This window comes from Ambystoma mexicanum, chromosome 3q (genome assembly GCF_040938575.1).
Source record: "Ambystoma mexicanum isolate Mex_15411 chromosome 3q, UKY_AmexF1_1, whole genome shotgun sequence".
Lineage (NCBI taxonomy): Eukaryota > Metazoa > Chordata > Amphibia > Caudata > Ambystomatidae > Ambystoma > Ambystoma mexicanum.
Genome location: NC_090926.1, coordinates 1,128,909,855 through 1,128,923,083, shown reverse-complemented (window position 1 = coordinate 1,128,923,083; position 13,229 = coordinate 1,128,909,855). Strand labels below are relative to the sequence as shown.

Genomic DNA, 13,229 nt, shown 5'->3' with positions numbered 1-13,229 from the left:
CTTTCATAAAATAACTACATGCACAATTCTGCAAGCAGGCAATTGTGTTGGTTTCTGATCACAAAAGGCTTTAATTCAAGATAACACACACATGTTGCTTCCCTGGCTATATTAGCAAAAACATGTTGAGGCCTTATGCAGTTATCGCGAAACAAAAACATGGAAGTGTAGCACTGTAAAAGGTTCTCTTATACAGGTGGTGAAATCAACTGAATGCACAATAAAATAACCTTTGAAACACTATTTATACCACAACTTGCTTTTAGCCTCCCCTCCCTACCCCCGACAACCTGTCTTCCAGACTTGGAGACCCTTTTTGGTTCAGGGTCTGGTAGCTTTCCTGAAACCACTGGGCGGTAAGTGTGCCTTGTCCTGGATTATGGCCACCTCACCATCTCACTGTGGCATACTTGCCTGGCAGGTTGTTGATGTATCCACCGTCCATTAGTAAATTTCCATCCTTGGGATCACAGAGTGGCGGCAGGTACCCCGAGAGCGTCATGCTAGCTCGCACGTACCGCCACAGTGAGCCTATCCATGTGAGGGAACAAATGTAATCAGATGACCAGACAGAATAATTTGGAGATCCTGAGTGAGACCACCAGCGAGTAGAGAAAACTGGGAGTCTAAGGGTGGAGCAAGTAGTCACTCACCCCTTACACCCACCAGACTAAAGAAACCTGCACTGCACCAGTGAACATTAAGAGATAACCATACCATGCCCAAAAACTGACATAATAAAATGTAGTTTGGTGGATATTGGAAGAACGGGGGACACGTGGATAATTGCAACCTTATTTCTTCTCCACAGGCTGAATCTATTTGCCCAATCCTGATATAATCATTAGAAATAGAAAATACACACCCTTCAATAAAACCATATTACCCAAGCTGGGTTTCGCTATCTATATTGGGATAACCTTAAATTCTGGCCTACAGAAACTAGCACAGAATCAAAAGAGCCAACAGATTAACTCAAAAGCCAGACTTTTACAAACCCATGATCTCATAAACCCAGTAGAGAGACTAATGGCGAGGAAAAGGCTGAACCAAAGGTCTGGTTATTTGAAACAGAGAAATTAACTTCATATTTAGCAGAAGACTGCAAGCTTTATAAATAGCCCCACCTTCAAAATCTACCATGTGTACGCATGGCTGAAAGCAATTCATTGGTGTGAACTTACTCTTTCCTTGTGCATCTTTCAAAATAACAATAGTGTAAAGGGAAGGAGGATACCTATACATCTAGTGACTGGTCTCGTAACACGGAATCCAAATGCAAAAATAGATGCACACTCCTAGATTATGAAATCAGTTTGTAAAGTTAAGTAAAAGTGCACCCTTCCCCACATGCAAATTAAGACCACACAAGTATCCACGTGCCTCAACACTTCCAGAGATAGGAGGACCCCACCTGCCACAAAAGTGGTTGGCAGCTTTCAAAACTTTTGACAAATGTGTGTCAAGCCCAAAGTGTTCCCACAATATGTGTCAGTGTTGCTCATCCCGTATGTCGGGCAGGTTGTGCAGGTTTCTTACATACCAAGCAAAACACCTGTCTGAACATGGGGAAGTCCATGCAGGTGACATCACAGGCCGTTTATATAAAATAGACAGCCCTTGCATGGAAGGGAGGGAAATAAAAGCTTAAAAAGGAGATAGCCTGGAAAGTGGGCAGTGGCGAAATTACTCAATCCAACCAGAATACTCAAAGACATAATGGTAAATCATCTGGAATGGTCCAGGTTCATGGAGGAGGATTTTAGGAACTTATAGTAAGGTGCAATAGTCACACACACAGGAAGCTGTGACCTGAAGCAAGTAAATTACAATGGATTATTTTAAGGTCCCACCTAGGCTCAGCTTGTTAGTTGGTTGGCTGTTTTCATCCTTTCAAACCTTATTTCCGTCCCTTACACATGCCCACTTTAAATACCCATGTAGTCAATGCCCGGGAGGATGTAATGCTGACCTGGCACATTGTTAACATAGCAGCCATCCACAAGCAAGTGACTGTCCGTGGGGTCGCAGAGAGGAGGTAAATAGGGGGTGTAAGATGAACTCGCCCTGACGTAACGCCAAACACTGCCTGCTGGATGAAGATGAAGAGTAAATCAAATTGAACAGGGAAGAGAGACAGCGAAGGAGAGGTGGGAGGGGGTGCATTAGGAACTGGGGAGTGGCAGGTGCCAGAGAGTGACGTAGAACAGGTGGAGGGAGAAGAAAAGGGGGCATCAAGACAGGAAATGATACCATGAAAGAAGCTCCAGAAATACAAGTTTAGGTGAGAAGCCAGGGTTCTTAGACGGTTCTTGGCAAAGCCCAGAAGGCCAAAGGACATGGACACAGAAAATACAAGGGACAAAACAGAGACACTGTGCTTCGTCAAAGCCGTGAGCGGAGTTAAGTTCCTCAAATTCTCCTAATAATTAGTAGTACTCTGCTGGGAAAAAGGGATGGAAATGGAGCTGATCATGGAAAATGTATAGCAGGTTCAGGGAGATGGGATATTCAGCTATACTACTTGCCACCGCACCCAACCAGTACCACACACAAACACAACAGGCTTGTCCCAACAAATACTGCAGCACCAAACACCATCTCACACACAGACTTTTTCTAGTACAAAGCATGTCATAGTGAAGAAGGCCTATATCAGTCATTCCAACTAAAACTCAATAAAGTCTCTGTGTTATTCCGATAAAGTATCCATGGAGCATGTGTATGTTGCAGGGCCGCCAGCAGAGGCTCTTCTGATTAATTTCTGAAAGTGGAATGTGTCAGAATCATGGACCTGCTTCTAGAGGCATATATTAATCCTAATATGTCTTGCATGAACAGCACACATGCAGGAGCCATAAGGCTAAGGTGTTCTCTATAACTGTTATGACAAAGGAGAGAAGCATTATTTGAAATGTACCACTTCTTTCCTAATAGATTTGTAAAATGTGATATGGCCTGATTTGCAAAGGCAGACACTGTGAAGGGCTCCAGCTATGAGTCTTGAAAGCCACTGATCAATAATGTAGGAACCCAAATAGTGGCCGATGTTGGAGATTAGCCACCACCGGTGAGAGAGATCAATTCCCATTGTTGAACTGTACAGTGGTGAGCATTTCCTGCTAACAACCTAAAGGAAACTTTGGTGTCTTACCAAAGGGTTGAAAACAGGGCTCTCAAGACCTATTGGGAAGAACAGGCCCTCTTGTTGAAGAAATTACAGGACCAATACACCATGGCCCTCATTCGAAATTGTCAAGATGGGCAAATTGCTTAAAAAGAAGTGGTTAAAAATGTTGTTCTGACATACAGTGTCCTACTTCCCAATGGCAGGAATCTCATGTCCAAGACTTTGCCCACATTCATAGCAGTCATGTGTGTGGCACCCAGCTCCAGATTACTTGTGGATTGAACGAGTTCTGGGAATCTCCCTAATGGGGACAAATGGGAAATGGCAATAGGGTAAAGGTACATGTCTGAATGCCTAATTCAACCCTGACAGGATACACAGGTTTAGGGCTAATTTCCACCAGTTGACCCTTGTGGAAAGGGAGTGATTCTAACCAAATGCAGGTGTCCCCTGATGGGGGTGGGGATCGCCATGGTTAAAGGGAAGTCAGTTCTTACCCTAATGTGAAAAGTTAGTGACTGTAGTGAAAACTGTTCTCCAAGTGTATAGTCTAATTTTCTTCATACTTCTGAGAATTCCGTTCCTCTGGGATGGAACCAGTGCATGCTGCGAAACCTTAGGTCTATAAAAATGTAACTAGGCTTGCCGGTTCCCATGTGTAACCAAGCAATGCCCTAGATCTTCCCCAGTGTATGCTTCCTGGAATGTCCACCAGTCCACTTATTAAGGGGCATGGACAATGGGCCATATGGTGTAAAGGGGACATTGGAAGGTGGAAAGGAGTCACTACAGTGGGTAACTAACTTACTCCTACATTCCGTCCCCCTATCATGCATATTTATGGAAGATTTCATGGCGCCCCACATAAATGGGCGGTAGGTCCGGACAAATGTTTGCTTTGCTAAAGCTGTATCAAAAAAGACTAAGAAAATCAAGCAAAAATGTTCTGGAGGACTGAATGGTGAAAAATCTCAAGCTGGAATCCAGCGAACTGTACCTACATAAATAGGGAGGGTTTGCCCGTCTTGCATGAACAGCACACATGCAGGAGCCATAAGGCTAAGGTGTTCTCTAGAACTGTTATGACAAAGGAGAGCAGCATTATTTGAAATGTACCACTTCTTTCCTAGATACCTACAAAAATAGGGAGGGTTTGCCCATATGGCAGAAATGTAGATATCCTGTAAAGGTATATGTATTTGGAAGGCTTCAGAAACAGCTTTTGCACTGACTAAAGGTGCGTTCAGCCTTTGAGGAGAGGGCCATTTCGCCACCTTGTAGGCCTTCAAAATGCAACTCACTACCCAGAGGACAAAGCTTTAGATGGAGCAGAGCCCAGAGAGCCATGCAAAAGACACAAAAAGCTCATGCGAAAATATGATTTGTATGCGCCAGATAGAACTTCAAAGCCCTAGACACATGTAGAGAGGGGAGAACCCTTTACGTATCAGACAATGGGTCTGTGGGGCTAGGGGGTCATTGCCGGGTAGCTTTCAAATTCAGAAATAATTTAGGATGAGGTTGAAGGATCTGCCTTCTCCTTATGGAAAACCAAAAAAAAGCCCACTACTGAGAGTTCCCAAGGATCACTGATCCAACAAACCAATGCAAGGGCTTCCAAAAAGGCTATTTTCTATATCGGAAGTCTCAAGTTCATCAAAGCAATGAGCTTGATGGGCTAATGAAAAGGGAGATGAAGTACCGCACTAAAACCCTAAGCGAGATGGGAGCGAGGTTTCACCTGTGGGAAAATATGCTACACTACCATGCTTGACAGAAAAAAAGATCCCTCCAAAACCCTGACAGAAATGTTCTCCAAGAGTTCACCTTCAGAGTGGACCCTGCAAAGTCAAGCATGAAAGAACATTGGCAGGAGAGGAATTTTTGGCAGAACCTTATACGCTTGAGTACTAGCTCATGGTGGACTCCTTCCTAGCCTCCTTCAGAACATACATATTCCACTGTGACAACTTGCGGTGCACAAAGGTCAGTTCTTCATTTGTCAGGATGCAAAGTTCAGGCATTGCGAGGAGGGGTGGAGCACTGGGCCGTGCTGCAGCCGAGACAACACATTTGTGTGTAGCATCAGGGGCCACGGATAGAAGGCCAATTCCAACAGGTCTAAGAACCAAATCTTATTTGTTCACATTGGAGCCACCAGGATCCTTCAGGTGTTGCACAACCTCTGCAGCTTATCCACTGTGTTCCATATCAGTGGGAGGGGGTGAAAAGCAAAAAGGAATTGGACATCGCAAAGGAGGCAGAAGGCATCACCTGCCAGGTAACCAGCCCTCCAACCTCCCAAGGAGGAAAAGAGAGGGAATTTCCTGTTGGCTTTTGTCACAAAGAGGTCCATAAACGGGAAGCCTCAGTGCTTAATAATGAGGCTGATTACTTCCTGATAGAAATCCCATTCTTTGGGTACATCGCTGGGTCTGCATGTTGAGTAACTGACAGCCAGATGAGATGCGGAATGTTGAATCCAATTGTGAATGCACAATTTCCAGATGATCTCTGGCAAACTTCCTAAGGGGGAGGGGAAGGAATCTGCTGGCCCTTCTTTGTCATGGTAGAATATTGTTGTGGTGATGTGTATCAGAATATGAACACTGGAGCCCTTGATCGGGGCAGTAATACATTCCTTGCCAAATAAATTGCCCTCAGATCTTCTGAGCTTTCTCTGCTCTAAAGGGGACCACAGATTGTGAATTCACAAGCAACCCAAAGTCTCCATCAGCCAAAAAGAGCGAGATCATAGTGATTGTCCAAGTTGGCTCACCCTGGTGAAAATGAATCCCTGCAAGAAAATGTTCGTCCTGCCTTCACCAATTCAAGTCTTACTGACATGAAGCAGGGCTGACACCAGCATAAAGTAAAGCTGCCCCCTCCTGTTTCCAAATGACGGCCTAGTGAAGCTGCAAGATCCTCATGCAGTGTCTCGTGAAGAGGACCATTAGCAAGCACAGTGGGCATCATTACAGTTTGGATGGTCATCCCAGAATGGCCAACTATAAGTTTGCTGATGGGGTGAAGGATTTACCTTCAGCTATGAGCTAGAGGTATATCTGCAACCATAGCGGCAAATAACTGCTGGTATTACCAGCCCCGTAATACTGGTGCCAGTAATACAGGTAAATCCCCCCCATGGAGTCCTGTGGGACTACAGAGAATGTGAATTTACCAGCGTTTCCGCCACTTGGAATCTGCCGGTAACTCCGGCAGATCAAGTGACAGAAACGGTAGAGCAGTCTGCCGGTATTATTGGCGGGATACTGGCAAACTTATAATGAGGGCCAATGTCATCAAACATATCACTCTTTGGAAGACGAGGGGTGTAATGTATGTCCTCCCACGTATCAGAGCACACAAAACCACAAGTGCTTGGTCTCTCTCTTGGGGGAGGAAAGCCACCCATTGATTGGTGTCCCAGAAAAAAGGCCAATGTATTGAACTGTAGTTGACAAATAGGCCCAGAGACAAAACTACATCCAGTGTTGTGTGGAAGGAGGCAGTAGTTTCTACTACACAGATTTGCTGATCGTCCAAGTCGGGGTAAATATGAATTCCCAGCTAATGAAGATGCATGGTCATTCCCTCCATAAACTTTGTAAAGACTTAGGGAGCCAAGAAGACAAAGAAAGGGAGGGCCTTGAACTGTAGACAACCGGCTATTGTGGCTAGCCACAAATACTTCCTGTGAGGATACCAAATGGTGATATGCATGTAAGCATCCTGAAGGTCTAATGAATACAGTAAATCTCTGTCCTGCAAAACTCCAAAGATCTAACCAGGCTTCACCATATTTAACTTCTCTGTGTGGAGAAACTGATTAAACTAAAGAGGTCCATGGTGGGCCTGACATGTCCCCTATCGGGATGGTGAAGAAACAGGAATAAAACGAGTCGGAAATTCTGTCTTGTGCAACCTGCTCCTCTGCTCTATACACAGAAGTTTGTCAATCTCTTCTTTGAAGGGAGGGGATGCAGAGAAAGAGGGGTCTGAAACCTTGCATCACCATCCATTTGGTACAATGGTCACCAGTGATGGATTTCCAGAGACACGTGGCCTCTGACCAGAGAATCATGGTCCCTGGACTGATCCAGTCAATGCTTCTTCTTGTTGGAGTAAACTTAGGAAAGGGGGGGGGGAGAAGAATCTCTTTGTCTTGCTTCTTATGATGCTGAATTTTCCCTGAAGCCCTTGAGGGAAAATACGCCCCAGCCATATCTGAGCAACAAGCAGATAAGAGGACTGCTTATGCTTCAGTTTCGACGAGATGGCAGTGGGTGACTTCACTTGACTTTGCTTCTATTTATTGAACTCCTCATTTGTGGTGGAATGGACCAATTGTAGACCACCAAAAGAGAGGACTCCGACCTTCTACTGGGCTTAATGAATTCATTTAGTCCCATTGAGCAAGGCAGCTCCCCTGCAATCAAATTGAAGGCATATATCTCCCTAGCCGTAGTGTCTAGAAAAGATGCTACCAACTCTATCATGTCGAAAGATACAGATTTTGCCTCTGCAATACCTGACAAAAAAACAAATCACTTTCCTCTTGGTAATGTTCTTTCTGATGGATTAGCCATTCCACTGATTCATCTTGGGTATAGATTCTCCAGAGTCAATTGTCCTTGGACATTTTTCAGCCATCAAGCCAATTGCGTGGCAGGTGACACCAACCAAAGGTGTGTGAGTTGAGCGTATATAATAAACATTGAGCCAGCCGTGTGCATGACCTTTTGTTTCCCTGGCACTCAATAGTTGAGGGACCGCAGAAGAGCAGGAGGAGCACAAGCTATCTGCCACGAGGGGGAAGTTGTGAGGGTGATGACAAATCTCTGGGTCAAAGGACTAATCCATCAAAAATCACTTTGCTCAGAGGCAACTAAGGCAAGACCATCACTTACACCAAGAAATCCTGGAGAACAGCGGGACCAAAATGAGAATCAAGTCCGTCAAAGCTACACAATGATTGGCATTCCATTGCAGGGAAGCACAAGTAGTCGCCTGACAGATACCCATCACAGGGACTCCACTCTGCAATGCAGAGGTAGCTGCCAGACCCCTGTTTGAATGCCTGATGGACTTGCTGTCCCAATCTATCCACAATAGACCAGAACACACTAAAATACAGAAGACAGTCCAACTGAACAGAGTCTGTTTAGCAACTGCCCTGACCGCATGGCATAAGCCGAACTCACAACGAGGTGATCATCCTTCCTAATATCTCTCGTCTAATAGATATTACAGGTGAGAGCCCTCTTGGGGTTCAAGTGTTGAAACTGTTTCTCAGCCTTAGAAGGCTGGACCAGAGGGCAGAAAACAAAGATTGATCTTGTGTGAGAGATGAAAGTCTGAAAAGACATTCAGAAGGAACATTGGCCTCCCCTTCAGGGTAACCTTGGCGAAAACAAGGTAGAAAGATTTACCAAATATAGCCTGGAGCTCACTCGGTCACCTGCTGGTGGAGATGGCAACCAGGAAAATCATATTGAAGGGAAGCAATCTTAATGAACAAGAATGTAAAGACTTAAATTGAGCTATCATAAGGAAAGTAAGAAAAAGGTTTAATTTTTAATGAGTGAAACTCGTTATACCATCCTCGCAAATACTGCATAACAGTGCAGATAGTAAAGATCCATCTGCAGGCCGAAATAGACTAGGTAGGACGTATGCCACCTGCAGGCATTGTTGGATGGGCCTTTTGGCAAAATCCAGGGCCTCGTCAGACAGGTTTCACTCCTAGTACCAAAGCCTCCTAGCAGCATAGCATGAAGATTGAGGCTGTTGATGTTCTGGTGCAGGACCTTGCTCTACAAATGGGAGAGCAGGTACATCCTGGCTGGAAGGCACCAAGCGAGGCAAATGGACATTTTCAGAAGCTTAGAGTACCATGTCCTTTGGACCCAGTCCAGTGCCATCAGGATCATGATTGACGCAAACCTCTGTAATCTCTGCGAGCCAGAGGGATGACAGGATTTTGAGGCAACGCATAGAGAAGATCAAAGATCTTGATTTGCTCGGGCATATAACTTGGGAGCCTGGGTCATTACCATCCTGTGCAGCCCCCGGAATAGGTGCTTATTGCTATAATAAACAAATGTCTCCATCAATCAAGCTGCCGCTGGAGTTACTTCATCACTGTGTGGTGCGCCTGGGACAATCCAAGACTAATCTCAATATGACTATGTATTTGAATGGGAGAAATTTAATATGAAATAGTTTAGTGGTTTTCATTATATACTTGAGCCTTGAGGACTTGGGTTCCTTGTGCCTCCACACTCCTATGGCTTTTTGAATGATTGTCAAAGCAATCTCGCTATAGGATAGTATTCACTCCTTCCATGATCAGCTTTCTGGAAACAGCACATAGGAGCCCATCGCAACTTCTCTTTCAATACTGATTTAGCACATGAAGTGTATCCAATATTGTTGCATTTTTACAGTAACTTCAATGGAGTTAAGTGCGGACGTGGTCAGTACTGCCGAATGCAGTGACCAAACGTTAGGACTAGGAACCTCAGAACAATTGAAGAATTAGGTTTCACAAAAGGTTTGCAAAAAGATTACTGGTATACAAAGTGGCTGACCCCCAAAGGCAATTGGCGCTTGAGGTCTACGAAATTCCAGTCGACTTGCCTACTGTGGTCATCTATGGAAAAATCAAGTGATTAACACTCTACAGATGTTGTGTGAAGGCAGCAAATAGAATCTACACATTTGAATCACAATATGCAAGTCCTCCATTATGTACCCTGGTTCCTAAACTATCAATAAGAGTTCCTGAGCCCCCACTGTTCGTTCAGCAGTTTTATGACAACCATAGTTAAAACAGTACCGCCATATGCTTGAGGCGATGGTTGGGTGGAAGATGTAAAGGATGGAGAGCCAAAGATTAAGCCCGAATCACCTGGAAGGTAATTTATTTTTGTACAAGGCTACAGGCTACAGGTTACGCAGCAACATCTTGATGGGGAAGAGGCCCAGCATATGCCAGGAGGTTTCATGCAAATAGGTTATCCATCACTTCAGGCTGGAAGAAGCATCCCACCTGGTGGAAAGCTCGAGGGGACAGTTCTTGCAGAGCAAATGAGAGAGGGTGAGTAGCCCAAGTGGATGCCCGACGGGTATCGGAAATGGACATATGCCTCTGGAAGGTTAGTTGTGCTACCTTAGATCTGGTGAAATGCATATGGAATTTCTCTGGAACCAAAAGACAATGCAAGGTGTATGCCTTAAGGATGCAGCCTAGTTCAACAACTACAGTGAGTGACAGATTATCGAACCTGAAAAAAGGTGCAGTCCTGTCTAAAAACTTAAATTTCTGTCGGCATCCAAAGCGTGGTGGGCCTCATCAGCTGTGTAACCCTTAGGACAAAATATAAAAAAAGAAGGGAAAAAAAAGGAGGAAAAGAAATCAGCTTCAAATAAAAATGAAAGAGAATCTTGGGTATGAAATTCGAAACTGGTCCTAAGAACCAAGACCAGCAGGGGGCGCAGGCAACATGGACGCCTGAACGCCTAGCTCCGTCGGAGCCTGAAAGCGATGCTGAATCCCAACAGCTTTGCCCAGCCCGCAGGCTAATCTGTCCTCAATGAAAACAACAACAAGGGACCAGTTACGTGTCAGCGAAATCCTGATAGAAAACGCATAGTGGAAACTTAAGTTCTGGCTCCGGAAAGCGGCGACATGGAGGTCTGAGAAGAACCACGTGGCGAAACGACACATCGGTGACAGGACACAGAGACCAGCCTCCGGTTCCTCAAGAGCAAGGCGCTTGGGACCCCATAGCTCGCCGGCTCTCCCTCCCACCCCCCCAAGGGCCATCAAGGTGGGCCAGGCTCTGAGCGCACTGGGGTGCCCCAGCCCCACTGACACAGACACTCGCTGACGCCGGAGCTCGGGCAGGGGGCCTGGAAGAACTCCTCCTGCATACGACAAAGCAACGGTCGGAGCTGCAAGGGGAGCATGTGAAGGCTCCACGCGGCATGGGCCGATAAACCTCGCTCGCCAGAGCCGCATGAGCACACCTCTCCCATTGGGCAACCCAGCAGTAAGGAGAGGGCCGGGAGGGGGAAGCAGACTGCATTCAGCACCCTCAAGAACTGCGGTCACCCCGGCCCCCGAGTCCCCTCACCCACCTGCCCGTAAACACGGTGAGGACTTCTTCAGGGGGGCACACGCAGGAACGGACAGACTCTTCCCACAGCCGCCTGTATCTTTTGTCCGCACGCAGCGCCCCCCCTGGGGGGCCGATGCGGTGGCCAATGCCAGTATTTCCCCAAACTGGGCCGGCCTCCGACCACATTCCAGCGCGGCACACGGCCGCAGAGTGCAGCACGTAACTCACTACGCACTGCCTGAGAAGCAGGAAAGTCTGAGCCAAGAGGACCAGGCACCGTCCATAGCAGCCTAGAAAAGGACGGACATCTGAAAAAGACTGCAGGCATTAACAACCCGGAGCCCTCCAGACTAAAAGTGCCACAGCCTGGTAAATGGAAAAGGGCAGGGAGAAAAGCCTTGTGCCCCATCAAAATACTCACTAAAACTGAACACACGCCCTGCAGACCCAACATTGCAGAGTGCCCCCCATCAGAATCAGCAAGGAGGTGAGAGCTCATGCCCCATCACAGGCCACAATCATCTTTCTGGGGGAGTACCTCACCTGCTGTGAGCCCACCACAACCAGCTTACCAGCAGAAACTCCACAGGCAGAAAACACGGACGCCTGGGTGGGAGCGGAGGGGGCCCGGATCAGAAGTAAGTGTGCACAACAGCCGCAGCTCGAAGGCCTCAGGGGTTAGCAGTGCCGCATAAGGGCGCACGGAAAGAAGGCCTGGTCCAAAGCAAGTGATGCACCCAGCAAACACCCCAGCACCGTATACCACGGACAAAACTGGGGTAGTGTGAGCCCAAAAGACACAGCAGAACCATAGTGGGGTGCTCAAGGGGGTATACCCAGGAATTAGTCAGTCAAGCCCTTCGAGAGGTGCCGTATACCCGGCGCCCACCCGAGAGTACCCAACAAGAAACGGAACACACTGGCCCCACCAGACCGGAGAACCCGCCACACAGTGCCCCCACAACGCCTGGGTCAAGATAATCAAGTCGGCAGAACCACAATCTCGGTAGAGGGTGCGCAGCCAAAGCTCCCCCCGCCCCCATTTGGGCCAGATACAGATGCCAAGAACCAAGTCTAAAGACGCCCTGTATAAAGCCCAAAACACACAGCTGGAACACTGTTGAAGGTGATACCGGACAAAGAAACCACAGGGCCACATAACAGAAGAGCGCGACACCCAGCATCCTGAGGAAGCACCCACGAAGATGGCTCGGAATAAAGAGGATCTCAAAGAATGTCTTCAGGGAATGGAAATCGACGACAGTCTAGCGCATTACTGGAACAGATTGCCAGAGCAACGCACAATTAGGAACTCCAGGCAGAGGATCTGGAAAACAGATCCCGAAGATCCAACATAAGGGTCAAGGGCTTAGCCGAGACAATTGGCAACATAGACCTAAAAGAGACCATGCAAACATGCTTCAGCAGCCTCCTACCAGGCACACAGCCAGAAGACATACTCATAGACAGAGTGCACAGCGTTGGCCCCCCAAGGAAAGAGCCGGGAGCCAGACCAAGGGACGTTCTGCTAGCGATGACCTCCTACACGCTGAAGGAGGAAATCCTCCGGGGAACAAGAAACTCACAACTGGTCACCATCAACGGGACCCAAGTCCATCTGTTCCAAGATCTGGCCCTGTATACTCTACACAAGAGAAGATTAATTGCTCTGGTAACAAAGGCATTAAGAACCAAAGGAATTACCTACAGATGGGCACACCGCTTCGGACTGCAGTTCATCTGTGAGGGCAAACAACAGCGCATCACCACCTGCGAGGATGGCTTGTCGTTCCTGCGCCTGCAGGAAGAGGAACTGCACCGGACGCAAAACCCCACACACAGCCTAAGAAGTGGGAACTCCAGACAGTGGGAATCGTCAGCTGCACAAACTAAGAGGCGTGGCGCGGAGGGCAAAGGGAGAAGCCATCAACCAAAATTACCACAGCCCCTTGGAGGGGGCAACCAAGAAACAC

General features: G+C 47.0%; 1 protein-coding gene across 6 annotated transcripts in view; it reads right to left on the bottom strand.

Annotated features, from left to right (window-relative positions):
* PNPLA6 (patatin like phospholipase domain containing 6) overlaps positions 1-13,229 on the bottom strand; it is a 1,092,789-nt gene that overhangs the window by 468,770 nt on the left and 610,790 nt on the right. Inside the window, exons 29-30 of one of the 6 annotated variants that reach the window (XM_069603923.1) lie at positions 1,973-2,092; positions 415-531 (exon numbers count right to left, since the gene is read on the bottom strand). The exons of 1 other annotated variant lie outside the window; for it this stretch is intronic. In XM_069603923.1, the coding sequence (XP_069460024.1) occupies positions 415-531; positions 1,973-2,092 (237 nt within the window). The remainder of the gene's footprint in view (positions 1-414; positions 532-1,972; positions 2,093-13,229) is intronic. 4 more of the 6 variants (XM_069603924.1, XM_069603925.1, XM_069603927.1 and 1 more) reach the window with 4 other exon arrangements.